At 38.8% G+C, this 24890-nt stretch overlaps 1 protein-coding gene across 3 annotated transcripts in view; it reads right to left on the reverse strand.

The window, feature by feature from the left end:
• Window positions 1-19900, reverse strand: part of aatkb (apoptosis-associated tyrosine kinase b) — a 53642-nt gene extending 33742 nt beyond the window's left edge. The window contains exon 1 of one of the 3 annotated variants that reach the window (XM_015356159.2): window positions 19188-19900. In XM_015356159.2, coding sequence (XP_015211645.2) covers window positions 19188-19269 — 82 coding nt within the window. In that variant the 5' untranslated portion in view covers window positions 19270-19900. Of the gene's footprint in view, window positions 1-913; window positions 1093-15724; window positions 15866-19187 lie in introns of those variants that run through there. The other 2 variants (XM_015356158.2, XM_015356160.2) reach the window with 2 other exon arrangements.
• Between the last annotated feature and the right edge of the window lie 4990 nt (window positions 19901-24890).

A 24890-nucleotide genomic window follows, 5' to 3' on the forward strand; every position in this document is an offset into this window, starting at 1 on the left:
CTATCTAGACTCAGAGGGAACGAGACAAAGATCCTTACAGACACATGGAGGTCACTCATCGTAGAGAGGGACATGCACACAAGCAGTTACAGAAACCACAAACAAGGGCACCGAGTTGTGTTAAAAATGGAGAGGCCTTCAGCAGGATTAAAAATATTCTGAATGCTTTCAAGATGTCTAACTGAGTTTGACATTCACAACTGAAATCACTCTGAAAACATTATAGAAAAAAGTGCTCTACCATCTAATACAGTTGCATTGGCTCTTCTGTTTCTAAACTGGAGTACTCTATCTCTCTGTGTTTCAAAATAGATGTCTGTGGTACACAGTACCTAATGGATGCTGGCATGTTCAGACTAATTAGCTATTTAAGAAGAAGCCAACCTAGTTAACTTCCTGGCATGTAATCGGAACAAGAAACAGCTGAAACCTTCAGAGCTAGGCCAAGTTTTTTACTCCACAGAGAGATGAGAGTCAGGTGCCTTCATTCCTGAGTTACCAGGTGTGTGGGGCAGCACTACTGGTATCAAAGAAAACGATTTAGCAACAGACATTACTTCTGACAGGCCAAGAGAGGAGAATCCTTTCATGAATCTAGGGGGAAAACTGCTTTAGGTTTTTTAAACATTATTAACAGTCACCCTATAGTGGGAATTTCTAGGCTTGAAAACACCTGATCGCTAACATTGTCAAACGAAAAGGGGATAAACACCTTTTCAAACATAAAGCCTTTTGTAAACTTTTCAAGCTCAATAAATAAAAGCTATATAAATTATTAATATTATCAAGTGGGAGTCAGATTTGAAAGGAATGGCATTTTCAAATGCGACATTAGTAATGGTAATAAGTGCTATTAATTCAGATGCAATCAGGTGCAATATTGTCAACATGATCTGCTCATGGAAATGCTGACCTTTTCAGCCTGGTGCAGGTCATTCCTTTGCAGACGTGTCACAGCAGGTAAGCGTGTTTAGAGAGGAGTCCTGGTGTCAGCTGAAAGGAGCCGTGGAAAGAGACGAGCTATGCCTCCCATGGAGCAGAGCGGTGCAGGAGCCTGCGTTCACCTGGTCACGTGCCTGCTTGTTTGGTTCCAGCACGATGACCTCTCATGGAACGAATGAGCTGTCACGAGCAGGCTCCCCGACAGCAAGCACTTCACTTCCAAAATTCAAAGTTGGACAGACGGGGTTGCAAGCATTTGGATCACAAGATGGTTCTGGCCATTATAACACCTGCTTTGCATATGAGGTCATAGGCTGGAACAATCACAGTGATTTTGGAGAGCGGTGTCTAAAGTGCTGTGCATAAGGGTTGACATCAGCTCACTGCAGGTAAACGCATATCTAAAGGTTGCTTGAGGGGACGCAGGAACAAACCTCATACTGTACACGGGGCCTGACAGTGGACATTAAAACAAAGATGTTGCAAAGCAATTCAGTTCACCACATAATCATTCATTGTTTTTAGATCTACAGGTCTACCTTTGGCACAAAAAATACAGTAGTTGCAGAATTCCTCACAAAACCATCTTGAACACACTGAACAGATTTTTGAAGTACATGAGAATATCCCGTCATGTACGTTTCTGAAAGCCGACAGCTCTTGGTCCAATGCCAGTTTCATTTGGATTCACTCAGCTCAGATTGAGCAGTGCTGACAATTTTTAGTTCAGCACTTTGGTCAAATTTTAATTACAATGAAATGAACCAACGAATATAACAGGGATAGCATACAGTATGTAATACTTTGGCGTTAACTCGCCAAAGGAACAGATCAGGGAGCTCTTGCAAGGAGAGCCTAATACCTTCACAGCAACCCCCTCAAACATATTCCCACATACTTATACACCTGAAGTGCATGACTATGATACATCCCCCTCTCCCCCATGTACAGCTCTCTGCAGGCTTCCATTGTACGAGCTGTAACACAAGCAGTAGTGTGCAGACAGTGCTGTCAATCACCTGCTAAGTGGTACCTCTGAGGACAGTTTTTGAGAACTAAATCTCCAGGAATGTCAACAAGAATAGTGCAAATAACAATTTAGTAAACCGCTTGCAATTTAAGAGAGAGGCCAGTCACAGAGTACGATCCTAATATTACAAGGCAGATTGTCGTTTACTATTTGTTCCTACCTGGACAGGGGGAATATTACGTAAATGTTAGATAATTTGTGATTAACTGGTGGTTCAAAGTTTTAATTAAATCTAGACCAGGATGAGAGAGCGCGTGAGAAATTCCCTCTTCTCTTGCTAGATTTACAACTCTAGAAATGCTGGCTAAGAGAAAGATACATCTTTTTTTTTGTCTCCAGCGCGAGAAATTGCTGCTGACAGCAGCCTTATGTCACAGGCAGAGAGTGAGCACAGTGTGGAGGGGGCTGGGGGGATGATTCAAGAGAGACAGTGAGCAGGACGCCAGGCTGGAGGGATGACAGAACAGGGAAAGAGGCTTATTTACTAGGGTTGCCCATAACTTTATCGTGCACTGCATTTCTGCTCAATCATGTGAGTTATTGCAGGGGGTATATGCTTTATCCTGGGAAGTGTCGGACAACTTTGCTTAGTCATGCACTGTGGCCAGGAGTAAATCAAAACTTTTTACCACCCACAAAATCATAAATTACAGCCTCACTACTTAATGGCAGGTTTCTATTAGGCTGAGATGAGAAGCATCCAAGAAACAAAATGCTGTCATCATGTACCAGTTTTTTTCGATTGCATCTGGCAGGTGGGTTGGTGTGATTTAATACAGGCCTATGCGCATTTTTTACAGTTTTTACAAGGTTGTATTACGTACTGTATAATGCACTTCTATATTTAACTGTCAACTGACATGGATAATGCTGAAAACCAAACAAAGTACCAACAAAAATAAGATTTATGATGCACGTACAGAAATGAATTTTCCTGCATGCATATTGTAAATAATACAACAATAACACAATAATAAAATTAAATGTTTCCACATATTTATAGAGAAAATATTTAATTGCAATTTATTCTGTTCACATCATTATTGAACTCTATACTGTGCTAATGTACAGTAGGTAGGTGTGAGGAAATCCTGAGGCTACACATGTGGATCAGGAGCTGAATAGAGTTAGAACACCCTTTTCGGTTCCAACACATTTCACCGTAGCCATAGGTGTCAGTAGTGGGATGACACTGATTTGTACGTTCATACCAAGGAAGAGAAAGACTCAGATATTTGATGTTGACAAGAAGATTTAAAAATGAGCTTCTTCATTCTCTAATATCAGTGCCTCATGTATTTGTGATGCCAATCAAGATTTTCTTTTTGGTCGAGAATGAAGCCATAAACTCAAAATGCCGTTTCAACACATTAGAAAGCCCTTCATCCTAGCGATATAAAACATCAGACTGTTGGCACGCGCCATCGAAAGCAGAAGGTTCATAAGTTGGATTTTGAGTCTTAGATCCTGCTGTCTTCTGCTAGTTCACAAAAAGGGAAGCTTGAGGCACAGGAATGCAGATGGCTGTCTGATTCAAAAGGTATTATGGATGGAAAATCACAGGCCTCTCTAGAGTGATAACAGCTTTCAATGTGTTTACCTAAGCAATCCCCCAAGGCTGGTGTTTATACAAGAGTACATTTTTATATAAACTCATTTTCATACCACTGACTTTTACTTCCACTTTTCCTTTCAGAGTTTTAATTAAAATGTTTCTCAAGCCCACCTTTCAGAGGCAGATGTCAGGGAGCAGATATTCATCTAAGATCTCGGAAATACAGCTGGGGGTTTGTTATCTAAAACTGCTGGGACAAAACTTTGAGTTTTGTCATATCCCTGTGCAAGCCAAAACCACTTGCATTCTTTGTTGCCAGCTTGACATTTAGGAGTTATGCCTCCATCTTTCAGTGCCTCTGAATGACATCAATCCACTACTACCTAACCTCTTCAACTTTTCCACCTCTTTTACTTTTACAGGTCTAAGTCATCAAACAATGGCCTTTTCAGGTTTTCGGGTTTAGGCAGAATATTTGATTCTATGATAATAACAAAATTCAACATTTTTCCTTTGCCAAAATTGATTTCCTACCATTTCTCCAAATCTAAATTAGGCACATTCCTCATTCAACTTTCATGACCATGTCCCCATTGGACCTTACTTAGCATAATCATGGTACAATTGTAATGGATACACAAGATGAATTTATATCATTAAGACCTCTAGGAATTATATTATTCCTAAATTCTTCAGACGCTTTCCCCTGTGTTTGCCTGTCTCTATCTAAGGTGCAGCTCACAGGTCAAAGAAGCAGTGATTTAATGAGTTTAATGTTTAAGATGCCTGAAAAAGGATGGATAATACGACATGTTGGTCAGATCAGCTTTCAGTGGCTCACCACTAATGTGGCAACTGTAGATCACACAGATGTTAGTTGTGCAGAGGGGAATGTACAGTATCTTGTTATTTGTTCCTTCTTTGGAATACATTTCACATAACCAATTATTTTTCTTAAACGTCACAGTCAGTTAATTTTTTTTGCATACTGTAAAAAAACAGTATGCACCAAGGCACCAATAGCAGGGCTAAGGCACTGAGAGTACACAGAGAGTACAATTGCAGTCTTCTCCTATAATATTGCCAGAAATATGGTAAACCACCATGGTTTCTGTTTTGCTAAGATCTTCCTGGATAAATACAAAATCACAGAATTCAGAGGGCAAACTGAGGTCACAATTTGCTGTGATGTAATCGGTAATGCACAGACTAAATCAAGAAACCTTGGTTATATAAGAATATGAAGAAGATAATTCTAAGCAGAAAAAAGTAAGAAAAAAAAACATTTCAGCTGTAAAGACTCCTTCAAATGGGTTATTTAAAACTAACAATATATGTGTGCTTCGGAAATTGGTCCTTCAGTAAGGTTTTTTTCTGGAACTGACAAATCTTTGTTTATTTAGAGCATCTAATGCCTTGGGCGAATATTTAATACATATAAAGATACATGAATGTACTGTATAGCCCCACATGTCTCACATGGAAAACGTTTTAACCAAAATGGGTTTCTAGTATTAATCCAATATATGTTTGTGGAAATTGACTGGATGTGTGACAAAATATTGCATTGGTTGTTTGAACTTTCCCTTCACAGTGATGATATTCCAGAGTAATAGTGTCTCATCCTCTCCTATGGCCAAACAAAAGGGTTTAACTTGAGTATGCCAAAGCATTTCTGGGGCAATATAGTTAGGAACAGCAAAAGCATTATTCACTTTATGGCTTCACTGAATTCCTGCTAGTGTGGGCTAAAAGCCATTGACATCACACATTTGAGAAGACATGAAGCTGTGCTTTGTTCCAGAACCACAGTGCTAGAGACAGTTTGAGGGGGAAGGGGGGTAGTGGTTAAATTTCTAGTTGACTTTCATGTACAGACGTAGGCTTGGTGGTTTTGCTTCATACTAACATTTTGTCTGCACTGCGATTTTTATCCATCTCTTTAACAAAGTTACACTCTTTTGTTGGCTAATCCACAATAATTGTCAACATACAGCAATAATGGCTCTGGGAGCCAGACACCAGTTTCAAACAGGCAAATACACATGAAGACAGCAGGATTACTAGCAGGATAGGCTTCTTTCTCTGCACTACAGAAAATAATTAGAACACTGCTGTTTGCTTTACTAGTAATTAAGGGCATTCAGATAATATATGTGTTATTACTTTTAAACTGATAGGTTTGGCTCATCCCAGGTTTTGAAGCAAACTGATGCAACTTAAAAAATCCATCCAAAAATCGAAGCCATGACACCAAAAGGTAACGCTAATATATTGACATCAGCTATACTTGGTCATGTTAAAATTAATTTTAATTTAAAGTGATATCCTTTTGCTATTAAGTTACCGTTGATCACAGAGCAATAGAAAAAGCAATCAAGTCTTGTGTCTATCCAGATCCTAACTCAACTTGGAAGACTGTGGACCAGAAGAGAGCATCTCCTGTCCTCACCAAATTGTACACACGCATCTGAGTCACAGAGGGACTGTTCTCATCGTATCAGAGCCATCAGACATTCAGATTTAATGCTGTATTCTTTTTGTAGGAATTATTTTTTAAATGTCCTACATAATCAAGCCTTTCCAGGATCTCATTGAAGTTAATTCTCAAGATCAAGCTTTTGACTCCAGTAAATGTGTTCTTGCAAATATCCAGACTTCAGAGTTTGTCTGGAAAGATTAATAAAGGTCCATAGAGAATTACAGTTTAGAATTATCATTGAAAGACTCCAACTACTGCAATGGCTTGTTCATTCTGAGAATTATTTTTCTTATCACTTTTTAATCATTTATTCATTTATTGTATGTTTTTCCCTAAACCAGCAAGACCATAATCATAGTCAATAGCACATAATGCCTACCGGGACCATAATGAAAACTGGCTTTATTTAAAAGGTTCTTTATTTGGATCATAAAAGAAGCGGTGCTGTCTCTATGCTGTAGCTTTATTAAAAAGGCCTGAGCTACTACAGTACATTTCATTTGTTTAATTAAGGTCAGTCTTTGAAGTGAGAGTCACACATTTTGTAATTATGCTCTTTAAATGTGGCTTTATCATATGTCACTGTATTATACATTTTTTTTTCTTATGGACATTACAGAATTAATTATAAATGATCTGGTTAAATGATAAGAGAAGATGGAATGATCAAAATGCACTTTGTTCTTGTTCATTTCTTAAGCCTGATGAAATACAATGAGCAAAATGACATAATAAAATATGGATATCTTAGTCCTCTCGAGAATATATATATATAAAGCGTTCAATTCAGTTTAACACCCCCTCCAAAAAATGAGAGTATTTATTGACTAATGTTGCTTGGATATGTGCATGAGGGCTGCTTGTAGTTAAAAATAATAAAAACAGTTACTGTATATCTAAATTATTATGTAAAAAGTATATTTTTCTTCAATGTTTTAAGATTAACAAGTCTAAAATTTGAAAAAAAAATATCAACTTGCTTTATAGATCTTTCACTTTAGAAAATCGCTACAGAAAAAAAAACCCAAGTGAGAAAAACAAGCTGGGGTGTTTATACAGACAAATGAACAAAGCGTATTGCCACTGCAATAAGTAGTTATAATATATTAATATTACGTACCGTGCTGTCAGATACAACCCAAAACACAGCTGTTTTAAAAAAGCAAAATACAGAAAGGTAAAACTATGATGGCAAACCAGTAAGCACATCATCATACCAACCCAGAAACCAGAACAAAGCTTAATATGCTTAAAGCATATTTAAAGGTGACTCCATTCGAACCACAGGGTTGTATGGTTTAATCACGTTCATATTTTCAAATAAGAGTTCTTCGGGCATGCACATCAGCAGTTTTATGTAAAGAGACATAGAAAATGACGAGGGGGAGGGTGGAGAGCAGGAGCAGTCAGATTTTAATCTACTGTATATAATGCCTTCCCAGAAGCCTAAGAAAGGCTATGATTTGCCTGGCGATAGATTCCTTTAGCACACAGTTTTTTACCACCTCAGGTTTTACATAGGACACCCCACTGAGCTCAAAGTGTCCATAAAATAGAAAGACAGACAAAGCATAAGCATTTACATCTGTGTGAGAATAACAAACATCTAGTAAGCGCATAATGTATACTGTAAAACGTCACTCTAGCCTAATCCATTACTTCCCTGGTTATGCCCTATTTGGCATCCAATGCAAAAAGAAAGCTACTGTGCATGAGTTTCATATTAAACACTATATACAGTAGTAACACCAAAACTACAGTACTATACAGTATACGATACCGCCAGACAGCATTAAATATTCAAGCTAGCATTGCTTTTTGGTTTAAGAAGACATTCTTTAAACCGGCAGAGTGTCATTAAATTTGTGACCAAGAGGCCAAACTATAAAGAAACCCAGAGCAGTGGAACTAAGTGATCATTTATGACATGCTCTGTATTCCTCAATGCTCAGTGATGGTAGAGATAATATGGCTAAGACTGCATTTGATTTGAGAGGCGAAACAAAAACAGCATACAGCGTTAATAAGTGAACAAGCATGTGATTTGATCATAAACCTACAGTATTTTTCTCCTGCCATGAACTACATATTGCTCTTTCAAGCTCCAGTGCAGCAGCAAGAATGTGGCAGCACTGACAGGAAAATGTCTGCCTAGTATATATATATAGCAATAATAATAAGTGCTAGAAATACTGCACCTCAAAAAGCAAAGGCATATCGCGTAAGAACACTTCATAAACCCTGGGAGAAACACACTGTTTACATTTACCTGATCACTCATGAATGTAATTTAGAAAAGCTTATTTATGCAGGCATGCATCACCACTCTTGCATCTCATGGCAAATGCAATTGACTAACATTGCAGGTCAGAGAGTATAAAATTGGCTCAGCCCTTATGCGATACTGAGGCAGACCTTTCCTTGGCACATGTCAGAATAACTCAATTTAAAAAAAAAAACGGAAAAGCCCCTTAGTCCTAAAACAAAGGCACGTGGCCTTTCTTTGCCATAGGATTTTTTTAGGATACTGGCTTGCTTGCTACCATTGAATCAAAACATTGGATACCATGGCCGCCCACTTCCTAGACTCTAATGATTTAGTCACTAAAAACAGTAAAATGACCATTGCTTTTCTGCCTAAGCATCGGCCTAAGCAAATGTACTCAGAGCTTTATGAATCCTACTGTCTATCAGTTATGTACTAATTGGTTTTATTTCTCTAGATAAGCTTATTCAAGTTGCAGAAGCCTACCAAGAAACTGGGAATGACATTTTTTATCTTGCAGCAAGGCTCGAAAGAACCTGGCAGCCTGGTTCTCCCAGATTATCACCGACTGAGCTGAGAGATTAGAATATGTTGCAGGGCAGCAATCAAGAATGATACGATGCACAGAAGCCCGAGAGCCACAACAGGAATCAAACAGCTTAACAGACCTTACAATGAAAAAGGAGTGAGAGAACAAGTTATTTACATACAATACATATACACTGTGTATATATCCCTGTTTATTTAATAAAGGGGGATGTGTTGGTTCTAATTTTTTTAGTGTAGAAATTGCATTACATTGAACAGAACAGTCCTCGAATTCAACTGCCAATTATCAGAAAAGACCATTTTTAAGATTATCCAAATCTGTGAAACGGACTGCAAAAACATTTACAGTCAAAACCATAATACTACACTTCTTATAAATGCAATGCAATTCTGAGTTTCAAGATCAGAAACAGAATGGGACTGTTTACATAACTGTTTCATCTCAGAAAACATATGCACAACAGATATAGTCATGATTGCATGTGCTGACAAAAGCTGTATGAAGTCATTCCAGATGAGCCACACTTCAAAATTCCCAGAGAGCAGTGTTGGCATTTCCACATCCTGGCTCGCAGTATCTCTATAAGATCAGTAGACTTTATGAGATCTATTTATCAGGCAATCTGTACAAAGATGTGAATATGCTTCCAGTGAGAGCCCCAGGACTTGCACTGAACGAGCAATCATTCAAGTTATCATGGTGTAGCAATGCGTTAAATATTGTATGAGATCATCTGTAGCTAAATCGTGGTAGAAAGGACTCTCTAGAAACATGCAAATTATTAATGCATAACCGATTCAAACACACACATAAGCCAGGAGGGAGCCAGCAAAATATCTACATGCACGTATGCAAAGAGACTGCAGCATGAAGCTGCATTACAAACATTTACACATAAATAAAGCCTGTAAAAGCAAATAGCGGGAATGCAAAAGATCCCTACCACACTGACTCAACCTTAGTTCCTCTGTGGCAGCCTACATAACACAGTAATGACTTAATTAATAAGAATAAAAGTGATTATGAAACGCAGTGACATCTGCCTTCGCAGTCACAGTTTAGTGTACCGTTATGTAATGGCTTGACACAATTAAAGGTGGCTCACACCTTTAATTACAGATTTGGGCCCTAATCAACACTTCCAGTTCTATTTCTGCCATGAATATGTAGGTTGTTAAAGATGATATAGAGACAATCTAAGAAGATTACAAAAGTATCTTTCTCATATAATATGTAGACAGGGAAACTCATAATTAAGATTATATCAGACACCCACCCCCGAAAACACAAACACTTCTTCAAAAACAAAACTAATGGGACATATCTATTTCAGCACTGCAGGTAATAGCAGACCTGGAATCTGACTTTCAGCATGTATTACAACAGCTAAGTAATTATATTCTATGGAAATTAATTGAATGACTTGTTATATTATTAAAGAATGTTAGAAATGTATCCCACTTCACCCTCTTCTGCTGTTCTTCAGAACTTTCTTCTCATAAGATTCTTCAAGTCTAGCTATGTGGAAATGAGAAAGCTGAGTTAGGTGTATCATAAAGTGCTAAACTAACAAGATCCAGGCCACTATGTAACACTAACCTGCCTCTCCACCTCATATCCTTGCAAAGCAGCTTCTTAGAAAAGCTTTAAAATTCCTTTGAGTTTTACTAATGAAGCTCATCTTTCAGAGGTAAGAGAGATGGCATGTTAAGCCACATTAAGCCACAACCACATTTTTTAGCTTAAAAAGTAACTTAATGAAGACACTCCCCCCTACAGACCTATTTCCAACCCTACTGTAGCGCAAGTAATCCTTAATTTCACCTGCTCTAATTCAACACGTTTTTATTCTCAAAGCAGAATGTTTCCTATTTTCTGAATCCTTGGCGGATTTGAAATCATAAACGCATATCCCCCAAAATCCTCAATCCCCCCCATAAATGTCAATTGTTACTGTATAAAAATGAACAGATGCATTAAAATCCTGAACATATTTGCAGAAAGAAAATGCCCTGCATACTCCCAACCTGAGAAAGACAAGAGTCTTACGTTACTAAATCCAGCCTTTGTTCCTCACTCCTCTTTGCTCTTACTAAGCAGATTTGACTATGCTGCAACAGCAAGCGAATAAAGCAATTTTAACAGTGGTCACTACCTCCTTCTCTCCCGCACTGCAGTGACCCTGAATTCACTCCCATTGATTACAGCGATGGCCAATGAAATACTGCATCACAAGACAGGAAGCCTGACAATGAGGTGAGATTTACTGTATTAATAAGGACAAGACTTTTAAGCAGCCTGCCTTCCGATCTGCAGAATGAACATGACAAAAACCTGCTCCGCCCCCATCCTCAGCAAGCTCACTACAAACAGTTCAATGGATTAATCTGAGCAAACCACACATCTATACCCCTCATGCGCATATGCTTGAATGTCTGCACATTTCCACACATACATCACAATCAATAAAAAAAGAAATTCAATTCTAGCTCTCACTTGACATTCTTCACCATGTGTTTAAAGCTACATGTCAAAAGTGATCCAGTTCCTTCCTCACCACTCTCCTTCTTACTGTGTCTATAATCACAGTTATGGAATACAAGCTTTTTGAAACACATTCACTCCTTAAACAGTATTTTTTATGTGCTCAGCCATACCCAGCTTCTGCCAAATTCATCTAAATCACACACATAAAGGCAGGACCTACAGTAATGTGCACATTATTTGTGATCTCCATTAAACAAGGATGACTAGGTCGAGGGATATTGAGGACATTTAACCAATCAAGGATCCAGCGACAGGAGTTAAAAAACAGACCCACATAACCCCCCCCCCATTCAAAATGACTGATTCTTCTAACAGCAATCTCCCAGTGAATATCCGTTTTGTCCATTTTACAGGAAAGAAAGAGTAACTACTATAAATTTACAGTTGGAAAAAAGAAAGACCAATAGGCAGAAAGTAAAGACGTTTATGTTAGTCCTGTTAGACATTATGTTAGTGGTGTCTGGCTGTGGTACAGATCTGCGAGAGTGTAAAGAGGCTACAGTTATCTCTCCCCAGGCACCTTCTCTCCTCTGCACCAACACAGCTCTATCAATAGTGATGAATTGCCAAACACTACTCCATATCCTAAGCACTGTCCACGGTGCAGCATCACAAACACAGCTCCTTACCCCGTGAGCACTGTCCAAGAGACTGAGTCGCCAAACACAGCTCCTTACCCCGTGAGCACTGTCCATTTCACTGAATCGCCAAACACAAGTCCTTACCCTATGAGCACTGTCCATTTCACTGAATCGCCAAACACAAGTCCTTACCCCATGAGCACTGTCCATTTCACTGAATCGCCAAACACAGCTCCTTACCCCGTGAGCACTGTCCATTTCACTGAATCGCCAAACACAAGTCCTTACCCCATGAGCACTGTCCATGAGACTGAATCGCCAAACACAGCTCTTTATCCTATGAGCACTGTCTATGGTACTGAATCGCCAAACACAGCTCCCCGCCCTATGAACACTGTCCATGGTGCTGCATCACCAAACAGCTCCCTACCCTATGAGCACTGTCCATCGTGTTGAGTTACTGTACCAAACAAAGCCTCTTACCCTTTGAGCACTTTCTATGGTCCTGAATCGGCCAAACAGGTGCTTACTGAACCACAGTGGAGTTACTGCTAACTGTAGCTACAGTAACAAGAAACCAAGTTTCAGGATCACGGTGACGCAGTACAGCTGAAAAGTGATTTGCTTACTATAGATAGAAACTCAACATCACAAATGAATTAGCTTCTTTCTTCCTTCTTTTTATGATGAGATAATGTTGTATTTCCTTCTTAATTTATAGTGTTTTTTATTTGAACCCCCTCTTAAAATCTATTCACACAATCTTTCTAAATCTTTTTCTTCACTTTAGACTTTATTCATTGAATTTAAGGAATACTTAAAATTCAGAGATTGCACCAATTAGAAATGAGAAAAAAACCATATGATTCAGCTTTTATTCCCAAAGACTTTTTTGGGGTGTCCTGTGGTCTTGTGAATCTTATAAATATGCATTGCAAGACCTCTGAACGGTAGATGAAATAAATCATCATGTAACTGGTAGAAGGATTTCATTATGTTTACTGTATGTAGCTTGGTTTCTTACAGTTAAGAATTAACTCATGTTGACCATAAGATGCTAGCAAATCATGTAGCAAAATTGATCAAGCGGTTTTGTTAGAAGAAGTAATAAATGATAAAACTACATGCTACGTGATGCAGTCATGGCCAAGTGGTTAAAGAGATAGACTACAAAACCTTTTGGGTCTTCCCCACTCAGATTTGAATCCGGCCGACTGTGAGCTTCAATCTTTTGGGAGTACAGAACATGTTGATGCTGCCGACACCCTGACTTCATTCAAGAAACAGCTACAGTAGATGAAATCCTTGGATTAATTAACTACTAACTCCAAACTGGACAGATGGCCCAACTGGTCTCCATGGTTTCATCTTATGTTGATTTCACTGAAAAATCATGCAGTGTTGCTATTAGTAATAGTGATGATGTGATGATGAAATATGACCTGGGAGAAGAGACTGAAATATGAAAAGCAAAAAAATAACAATAAGTGCCATAGGCAATTACACAACATGAACCATTCAAGAATGTACAACAAGCCAACAGGGCACAGCTTTATGAATCTGATAAAACATAGCAAAACTTCTCCTTTAACACTCTTTAACAGTGAAATAAAACCAAACAAACAGAAGGACAAAGTCAGAAACAAGACAATAAATGTACCATGTAAGATATGTGACAGCTGGGCACATGGAAGTAGATTGATAGACCGGAAGAACAATACTACAATAGTTTAGACAGTTATAATTGCAATCAATACAATGTTTTTTTTAAACAATGCATCTATGAGCTTCTAATGCTTGCATTGGGCAGCAAATGTAGATGTGTCTATTTCCATGCTGTATCTGCAAGCTGCTTGTAAACTGTTTTCACACTACTGCCAACCTGCATCACATTTCAGAAGCTATTAAAATCAACTGACAGGTCCTGTAAAGTTGTGTTGTGCTGTGCATCTAATTTATATAAAAAAGCTCTTAAAATATTTCCTTCACTGCATTGTTGCTGGAGTGCAAGGATTTACAGTATTTACTTCCTTTATGGAATTTGTCACAAAAAAAAAAAACATGACTGTTTTCCTTAATCCTTTTCAGTGGATGAAGATCTTTTACAATAAGCCTTTTTCATAAAAATCAGGTCTCCCCCCCCCCCATGTGTAAAAACCCATGGTACATCTAAACTATTCGACTGCAGTAGCACATCAGCGAAGTAGGTCTGTTCCAAAGTATTGCATTATTTTCCTTGTATTTTGTCATCGTAATATATTGTAACGCATACGGCCACCATTGCTTGTGAGAGCCGGCTTCAGAGTGCGGTGACGTCACCGCCCTTCCCTGTGAATAGCAGGGACCGCAGCTGCCGGGTTGAGGGGAGATCTCTCTTTAGCTCAACTGGCTGGGTCCCTGTTGAGCGATGCCAGAGGCCCAGGTTCGAGTCCCCGACGGTGGGGGGGCCGAGCTGAGGCGGCAACGGTGAGGGCGCATACTGCACCCATGTGAACCCTGGAGCGTTACAATATGATTGGACGTCAACCTGAAGAAAGTAGTCATAAAATAGCATTAAAATGGCTTACATTCAAATCACTTGATAATTGCTAACTCTTTACTATAGGAATAGTTACAGTGCTCACATCTACTGTATACGAGTGCTGCAAAGGGAACTGGACAATTTCTTATTAGAAAATTCTCATGGTTATATGATTTTTTTCTCTCAGAATATCGAGAACCTTTTAATTGAAGGTGAATTGGGGTGGGTCTTTAACTGCTTCCAACCAGCTGAAGCAATGATTAAAATAAAACTAAGTCCTTATCACATCCCCCCTAAAAAGGATTTAGAAACCTTTCACTCAAAAATGTTGCGATTAATGCAGTTTATCAATGCAGTCTCCAAATCAAGAGCTACAGGCTCCTGTGGATAATGATCTTTGTGCTGGGATAAGTGCAGTGCCCTTCAGCTGAAGCAGCTTTCCGGCCATCACAATCAATTATCCTACAGGTATTACCCAGCCCAGTGGACACAAGTCTTTATTGTACTAGTAATTTCAGGTCTTCATACCATCCTTTTGGCTGCTATTAAGTTTTTCTCAAGGGCTGCTTAAAGAACACCTTGCACACAAAATGGTTCATAACTGATGCTACAGTACGTACACCAACTTAAAGGAAATTCTAATACTTTAATAATTCTAATTCTATAGAATTGCTATAATTCTAATAGCATTTGAATTGTAAAAATGGTCACCAAAATTATTTTTTTATATGAACTTATGGTGCACTGGTACTGTATGTTCTGCATGAAGAGCACTAAATAAAAGCAAAAAGTATCACACCAAGATGAAAAAGTAAATCAAAGTGGAGTCAAAACATCTAGCTGAATTAAAGACACCCAGATAAATCTTTCTAGAAGCAAATACAATAGACACAATATCACTGAAGTACTACATAAAAGACCAGTTAAGGAATCTAACTAAAATACCATAATATAAAATGCAGACAGGTACAATATAAAGGTGTTTCTTAAAGAATGAAAATTATTTAAAATTCCTTGAGGCAGTTTAATTACTCTGGTTTGGGAAAACTGAATATATAAGAGGATGCACGATCCCGGATCTGTTAAGGCTTGTTTAGAAGTGCAGAAACAACAGTGCTCCCTCTCACCATATAGATCAAGTCATATTTTTATAAAAAGCTTTAAAATGAATATTTGATCATATTATAGTAACATATATAGAGTATTATAGTCAGTAGCAGAATGCAGTACAAGTTTTTTTCCAGACTTACCTAGACTTCCATTCCTCTTGCTCCGACGGTCTTGTAGATCTGTAGAGTCATGCTGCGTAATGTACATGCAGCCATCCCCACCACGATAACAAGGTAGGCAAATGAAATATACTGCATAAGACATAAACACCTGTCCACGCAGGTCGTAGCCAGCCCTGCCAGTAAACCCGATAAACCTTAGTCTCGATGATGTCACCGCCTTCCCGGCAAGCCACGGCCCATGAGCCGCGCAGCTTTGACAACAGCGGCGTGATTGAGTTAAAAATAATTAAAATCCACCAGAGATGACTCAATAGATTAAAAAAAAAAATACAGTCTGAGTACTGGGGATTACCAATTCATAGACGAGTCCGTTTATTTCAGCCTACTCTTGTGGTCCGCAAGAGCATGTTTTTTTGATAAATCGCTAACGTAAAAATCCATGCACCGATCACAAACCGTATTGCATGTAATTAAAGTCTAATTGAACTAGTATCAGCTTTTAGAGTTACTTACTCCAGCCAGAAATATTTTCAATCACATCCACATGATAATTAGTCCAGCTGCGCTCCTTCGCATGATTGCTGAAGTATCCGTTATTTGGAGATTGGATAATTTTTACTTAGCCCTGCTGAATTGAATTCTCTTCTCAATCTATCACCTCTGGTACATTGACTCCAAATTCAATTATTTCTAATTTCAAGAATTTGATGGCAGCTCACTGCAAAGTCAATTGATTTGGTTACCAGCCATATAAGATGCACTGAGACAGATTCGAGATAGCTCAATTGCTCTGACAGAAATAGTCGGGTTTTTTTCTCATTTATGTTTACCATTTATTTCCAATATACGACAAACCCCGTAGGCAAATAGGAAATTTTATGGTTCAAATCCTTCTGAATTAAACAGTATAGTCTTAGGCTGTTTGTTTTTACCTGCTCAAACGTAGAAGAACTACAAATCCAAATACAAGATCGACTTCGTTGACTCTGTATACAACTTAAAGTGACTAGAAACTATTTTGAAGATAAAAGCCTCCAATACTGCGAAGTCTTTAAAAACAATAATTTTATACAGATATACTTATATTTATTAATAATTGCTGATCACTAATTCCTTCATGAGAATTTATGAAAATAGTGTAGTTTAATTGTTATTGTTGAACAATTAAAAAAGCTCCAGATTACTTTTGTGCTTAAAATGTACTGTAGCTGAGCATAACAATTTTGATAACAACAGGGAGAAGTTTCTAATATCTCCTACATTCCTGGGTAGGATACAAGCAGTTATTACATCAGTTCTATGTAATATAAAGAGCCGTGATTGTGAATTCACAGCACTTTAGTGCTCTGAACAGGGGTCAAATGGGTATATAATTTAAGGGATTCATCTGTTCATGCACAGCCTGAATATGACTTAGAGTTTCAACAGTTTACTTCTAAATAAGAGCAAAAATAATAATCCCCACATTATACTTTATACTGTCTGAACATAAATCATTTAAGCTGTGGAAAACTCTTCTCACCTTGAAACAATGGATTTTTTTCCTACAAAATCTCCAGGTGAACAATTTACAGCATTCCCTTAGAACATCAATAATGATGCAGAAGGTTGGTGTACTGTACCCTGACACCCATGCTGAGGAAGAATTGTCAAGGCTGTAGACCACAGGGGTCCATTATAAACCAAATTCAACCAGTGATGAGACCAGGAGCCTTCTGGTCACCATGGAAACCAATTCAGAGGTCCAACAAAGGCCATCTTGATTAGACTACTGCAGCTGAGCATCGAACCAGCACAAACAGAATTTTAGAGATACGCAATTGCTCACAAAACCGGCATTGTCGTCATCACCTTTTCCATTTTAAAGCGTTGCCACTCTACAGGTGTACTACAACAAAAAACATTTCCTTCAGTTCACTCTGGGGCTCCAACTACATATTTCTCAATAAATAATTGGAAAGTGTTCTTTAAAATTGGGCTTATTTTTCATTTAAAAAGGTGCCTGGGACCTTCTCATAGCTCCTGGATGCCATCACCACAGGGTAAATAATTACACAGCTAATCCTGATCCCTTTTAATTCAGTCTGCAAAGAACTGCAATCCAACCATCGCAATGGAGTGACGCAGAAGTAAGGGTGACAGTGTCACTTCTCTCTCCACTGCAACAGAAATATTGAAGTGCTTTTCCAGACATACAACCATGTCATAAAAATGCATTGATTTTCATGCCCTAAATTAGCATTGTTGTTCAGTCATTTCTAATAATTTCATTGCCACAAGTGGATATATATATATTTAAAAGGTTATTTTCTGCTCATATTTGATACAGACTATTTCACGCTTAACAGCTTGTAGGAAAAGTCAAATCAAAAGCACTTCATTCATCAAAAGTATTCATGTAAATGAGCACCTTCCAGCTAGTCTCCACAGATCTAAACACAGGAAAAAGGACAGCAGATAAGCAAGAAGGAATAAGAATGTCAATTCAATATCTTTAATCCACAACAATAAATATCCTGGTACAAATAATAAGTCTGGTGTACACTGAGGTAGTATAAACCCACACAAAGATTCTACACAAATCCTACAGTACATAAAATCTGCTGAAATGTGGGGGTTGGGGATTTTTTTCAAGAATCCTGACGATGTTGTATGAAGGGGAGGGGTGATTTCCGAGCGCAGGTACTGGAAGCGAGTATCCGAATACTTCTGACAGTGGTCTGATCCCATAGCGCAGGTTTTCCAGAGACAGGTAACGCTAACGGCAGCCATGACCAGAGTTATTTCCAACGAGTACACCATTCTTCCAACCTGCACCGCCACGATGTCACCGTGCATTCAACCGATACCGTAAAATGTTACTGTATATTGAATTTAATTCTTTGCAAATTGTAATTAATAGAACACCAGAAGGGCCAGGAATGAAGATGGTTAAAACCTATCGCCGCCAAACCTTAGTTAAATGCTAGTGTATATATTATTCAGAGACCTTGGGTTTACAACCAGACATTGCCTCCAGTAGTTCCGATGCTTTCCTATTGGGAGTGTGGTTGTACTCGTTTTACCAGGTGTGCTGTAAAATCCATACCTCATTTGTTGCGTTTCCCGATCAAGCAATTTTGGGAGGAAATACTGTACTCTCACAGGCAACTAACCCCACCTGTGCAGGTTAATGTCTTGTTTTTCGTGCGGCACCTATGAGTGATACAGTATCTCCTGAAGCCCCTCATACTGTAGCAGCCCATCCCCCGGCTACATCCCGACGCGGAGAGGGTTAACCACAGCGGAAAAGCGCTGGAGGATAACCTCTAAACGTGCAGCGCAGAGGAATTATCTGCACACGCTGCAGCAAATACGCGGATAGACGGCATAACAGGGCAAAGCCGAAAAAAAGATTTCAAAACGAACTGTTCAAGCTAGTTGTGCAGTCTAAACAGCGAATGCGGGATCGTTGTCGTTTTTTTTTTAAATCAGCACTCACCTGGGTCGAAATGAGAACTGAAGGCAAAGCTGGGGTTGAAAAACGATGAAGACATGACCAGTACAAAGAGCCTCGCACACATCCTCCACTTCAGGAATCTCGTGTTGTTGCAATGCAGTATGAGAAAAGGCTATTTTAAAAGGAAAGAAATGACGAACTGCCCTCTCGAGTGTTGCATTTCCCCTATCCAAAGACGCTCTAAGCGTCACAAGCCATACTCCACCATTTCATAACTAAATGCATGTAATGGATTAAGATGCAGATGTTTCAGATAATTCTGTTCCTTTTCGTTTTGCATCAGGGTGCAAAGAAAACACCTCCAGTTTTTAACGTGCTGTTGCCAGAAAAAATAAAACTGGTTACATGACTAAATCAAGCAGCGGTGCCTGCTTGTTCTATACGATACCAATCTGATGCTGTTAATTTTAAATCCCCGTTTCTCCTCGTCTCTGCACCAAATCTCAGCCCGTTATCCGCTTCCCACTCTTCACACACCGCGATAGTAAGGATGTCCGCCTCAGCAGTATTGTTGTGTTTAAAAATGCAACAAAGCACAGAAATCGACTACCTGCTACTTGATATTGTGCATATTTAGATCTGTTATGTGTTGCTCAGGAATGAGATTAATCTCGCAGCACAGAGCGGTTTAGATATGAGAGAAGGAGCTGTTCTAGTGCTGACAACGAGAGCGCCATCTTGCTAATGTACTATATTGCTACCTCCGCTCTGGAATCTGCAGAAGGAGGAGGGGGGGGTTAGGCATACAGGATAAAAGGGGAGGGGGAATCAAAAATCAGAAAGTGCGAGAGTGGCAGAGTCATGAGAGAAGGCATGAAAACTGCAAACGGTGAAATCGCACAGATGAGAAAAATACGTCGTCACACAAGCGCTTTGATTATCCGGACGACAGTAATTACATTGCTAACGTGTAAAATGAAGAGAAAATGATGGCACATGCACTTCCTTACATTACAATTTTGACATTGCCTTTCTAAATGCTGGATCTGATACTGTAATTATTCATGCCCATAAATCTTGCAGCTCCTCTCAAAATCTTACTTGCTCCGTGAATTAAGGTTTCGCCTTAAAATAATTGATTAGTGGCCAAGAATAGTGATTTAATTTGATAAGCAAAAACACTTAGACCTCCTTATTGTTTTGCTTCGGGTCATTTGTGTGTAACTTTTTTAAGAACTATTTCCTTCTAATTAGAGCAAATATTACGAAAATGCGTAATAAAGCATGTTATATCCACTCGTTGTTATAATGTACTGTACAGCATTTTATTTTTCTAAATCCGTCGATTGCTGATCTATGGTTGGCCTCATTCAAATGAAGACAAATGACAGTCACGGGAGCTCCTGCTGAAAAGGTCACATGTAGCAGCTGTGCACTGCAACACTGTGGCTTTTGATATAGTAACTTATAAGAGTTTTACTCAACCAGTATGATATTTATTATACAATGCTATGCCAAAAAATCTTTACGGCTTAACAGTGTTCGTTCTGTGCACCTTTTTGCAAGGAAATTACATGTAGATAAAAATAGTGCTGATGGCATTTTTATTGGTAGACTTCAGTACACCTTAGTGTTTGTTTTTAAGCAGAAATACAGTATTTTATATTTGTCATTACAGATATTGCCCAGGAGTGGCATGGTGCAGGATGGTAACAATCACATTACAGCGTTTACCACAGTGATCCTCACATTTGAATGAACTGATACAGTAGGTACAGCCTGCACATCTGTATCGTCACGCTTTATAGACGGCAGTGTGCATTGCTCAGGACCACGTAGGGACGGAGCGGGGAACAGACCCATGAATGGAGCGATTGTTTTAGTCCAGTAAATACACAGGCTTCTCGCTCTATCAAATCCAGTCCTGAAGCTGGAGTCATTGTTCAGTGTGGCCTGATCAGCCTCCTCCCTCCCTTCCCTGTATCGGACAATGATACTGCCAGGACTTCTTTTTCCAGAAGAACTTTAAGCTTTTGCAGTCTACAGTGAGTTCGTCTGTAACTGCCAATGCCCCCCTTTTCTAAGAAAATGAAACCATCAGATTCTATGATCTAGCCAACGAATTCTCTGAAATGTCCCGGTTATCTGGTTTATTGTTTTTCTTTCTGATTCAGCACTGTGACATCACAGTCCATAAAGAAACATCTACCACCTTCATTTTTATGCAGAATTACTGCAGTCAGTGGCAGGATGAAACATTATTAGGAATTACTTAGGAGCAAGAATGCAGACTGTGGCAAGATAGCTGTTGTTTTGTTGCCCTCAGTGGGAACAAAATTACAGAATAAGGAATCTTGCTTCAGCATGAGACCCTACGTTCTCTGTTCTGTGTCTGCTGCAGCAGTGCTACTCCACTGTTGAATGTATGTAAAATAAAACACTAACAGGTGATAAAGAACACAATTTGATGTCATCCTACCAGATCTCTCTGCTCCATGTTCTTGTTCCTGGGCCATGTCCTCACTGCAGTTTGTTGTGCACACAATCAGGAACAGACAACAGACTTATTACAGTCTAAGAGGGACTCATGATGAGGTTATTGCAAAACTGGGAAATTACACCATTTTAATTTCTCCACCATTGATAGCTGACAGTGTTTCAGTTCAAAAGATTATGAAGGTGACACTGGGAGTAGAGACAACATGGCTAAGAAATTATGTCGTAGCTGTTTTTGTTGCTGTGGTGTAGAGTTTTATATTATATAACTACAGTATATACTGTATCTAAGTCTAATTGGAGCCTTGTGAACAAACGGGAGACTTTATTTAATGTAGAAAACTCTGGAGTCCTTCAATGTTGTCAGCTGCAAAGGTCTACAGCTTTGACATGAAAAAAAAAACTCTTAGCAAATGAAAATTACATCCTGGAGCTACAGATATACCAGTGATTTCATCCCGGTCTCGAAGTGCATCCTAGATTACCAATGTACAATATACGGAGTGTTCAACTGTAAACGTTTCCTAATGTTGTTTTCCATAGATTTCCGTGCTAATTTTTACAAGAGCTGAAAGATAATAAGCAACACTCCATTTTTGCAGTCTACAAGCATCCCTCAATTCCATTAATGTTTGCCAGGGTAGGCTCCATGTCTAAGTTTAACTGCACCAAGGGGACAGGCTATCTGTCAGCACCAGGCAGCCGTGATTGGTATAAACCCTGCTCTGGTTTCATGGAAGAGATAGAATTTAAGATTCCAGCCTGGAGGAATCTGGCTTGCCAGCAACCACTATGTCCATTGTACTTGACACTAATGATTTGTCACAGTCGGCTCCAGTACCACCAAAGCCAAGAACTGACAGATAAAGACACTGTTTTCTTTCTCTCTGTGTCAGAAGGGCACACTGTAACCCTTTCTTCTCTAGGATATACAAAATGATCTACTGTACAAGTCCTCATTAAAGAAAACAGCTTTGTTCTCCTTGTTAGGCTTGTCCATGCTGTCCCTCTCTATCGTGGATACACTTTAAAACTGTAATTACTGAGTGTTCTCAGAACATGCAACTGCAGAATTCTTTCTAAATGTAAAAAAAAAAAATACAAACGCAAAATATTGACATGTGGTGCTGGAGTAAATCAGATTCTGAAATGAAAACAAAACAACCTACACCTGAAATGAGTGAAGAATGAATTACAACCAGGCCAACAGCAACTTGCCACCACTGACACCTTGTGATAGATGAGCACACTTTAAATTCAGAGCAGGCTTTATGGGAGCCATGGATCTCGGGCCAATTCCAAGCATCCTGAGAAGGAGCATCAGCTTAGTGACCCAGATCACCTTGTATATTAAAAAGGGAAAAGATAATTTCTGTAATAAACAGCAAAGAACAAGAACCAGTTAGGTCACGAACATTTAACCCTTTATTTAATCCCAGGATCTCATTCCAGGCAAGGAACAAATACTCAGCTGTGGAGAGACCCAGCACCGAGCATACCCTCCCCTGGTGCTAACGATTAAACCAAATAATTATAACTATAAACCCTAGCAGCCTCATTGCATCCCTGGATACTCCTTAGCATTGCATTCCTATGTAGTTTACTAATATAGTTCACTTGTATTGAGTTTCATGTGTTTGCTTCCATTGTGTAGTTTTGGTATTGTGAATTTTCAGAATTATTGTACAACAATGTGTTCCTTTTGAAAGTTTTGTATATAAACAAATTGAGGTGCAGAACAAATGCTAGTGCATTTTTAACATAATTTATTATAAATTACTCCTTAGGCTTTTCTGTGATATCCCGCAGTACCCAGTTCTTTTATTCATTTTTAACATGGAGATGTCTATGTCCGGTGACATCAGTAAGACACACTCTTGAAGAGGAACAAGTAAAGGTTTATTCCATGCTGATGTAGGGAAAACCGAGAAGAAAGGAAACACGTTTAAGCTGTGGAGCCTTCTTCAAGTGTGAGGGGTGACTTCTTGGGCAAAGAAGGCTCCACAACCAAAACCTTGTGTTTCCTTTCTTCTCTTTTCAGCATGGAGTAAAGCTTTACTTGATCCTTTGCAGCCTACGCATGCTGACACAGCCACCTACTTGAACTACTACACGCTTGAAGAACTGACTTTACATTTTGGCTGGTTTCTTTTCCACTCCTATCTCAGAACAACATGCTAACCCATGTGAATATTCAATATACGGGCTATTCCATCATAACCTAGAGAGCTCATCATTCAATTACTGTTCAAGCAAAGTAGCTGAAAACAAAACACACAGAGAGTTGAATTCCAAATACAATGTGCGTGTGGAACAAACCATATACCTTTGGTTCTGGAAGACTGGAAGAGCCATCAGAGCTGTACTGACTTAGAGATTTTCTCTTGTTATTTCTATTTTGTATTTAAAATCCAATATGCATCCGCATATCACACGCTCAGCTTGCTTCTTGAGAAAATAATACACTATAAAAACTTCAGAAACAGGGTTATTTCCAGCACTTTTCTATCAAGTATAATGAAGGATATTTTGTATGATGTGCTGTTTTCTTTAATCCATTAGCTAGGATATTTGTCTGCTATTGACATGTGGTAAGAATTATTGTATTAACAGGGTAATGCAAGTCTGGATTTGAGTTCTCAGAACTGAGGTAAAAAACAGCAAAGCATAGCGCATTCACAGATCTCTGGAACTGCTGATAAGATGACTTCATTGTGTTGTGTTGCCAAAGGTTGCATACATGCTATAGAGAAAGATTGACAACTGTAACCTCAAAATCAGAATCAGTCTCTGATTAACTGACTTTAATTAGTTCAGCATAAAATGCATATAATATACAGTATGCCATGGTGATTGATACAAAAATGACCTAATACTGGCAGAGAACATCACAATTGTAATCTGAGACCTACAGCTGCCCACATGCGTACTGTTTTCCTGTACTTATATCTCACTGATTTTAGTCTTCAGACATACATACCATGGGCATTGTTAAATATTAACAGAGCAGTGCAGTTTAATGTTCACCATACAAATGAGACAAGGCACAACCTTGGATTTTAGATGGAAGGTGCAAAAGACATACTATATGCCTGTAGCTGCAATTCCCTGATTTTAGTATGTAATGAGTTTATTTCATGCAAACAAGCTGTGACATCTGATGTTCAGAAGTAACATGCCTCACAATCAGGGTGAAATCTCAGTTCACAGGGCATGGCACCAGAGATGGAGAACCAAATAATCAATTCA

The sequence above is a fragment of the Lepisosteus oculatus genome, chromosome 9 (genome assembly GCF_040954835.1).
Source record: "Lepisosteus oculatus isolate fLepOcu1 chromosome 9, fLepOcu1.hap2, whole genome shotgun sequence".
Classification (NCBI taxonomy): Eukaryota; Metazoa; Chordata; class Actinopteri; order Semionotiformes; family Lepisosteidae; genus Lepisosteus; species Lepisosteus oculatus.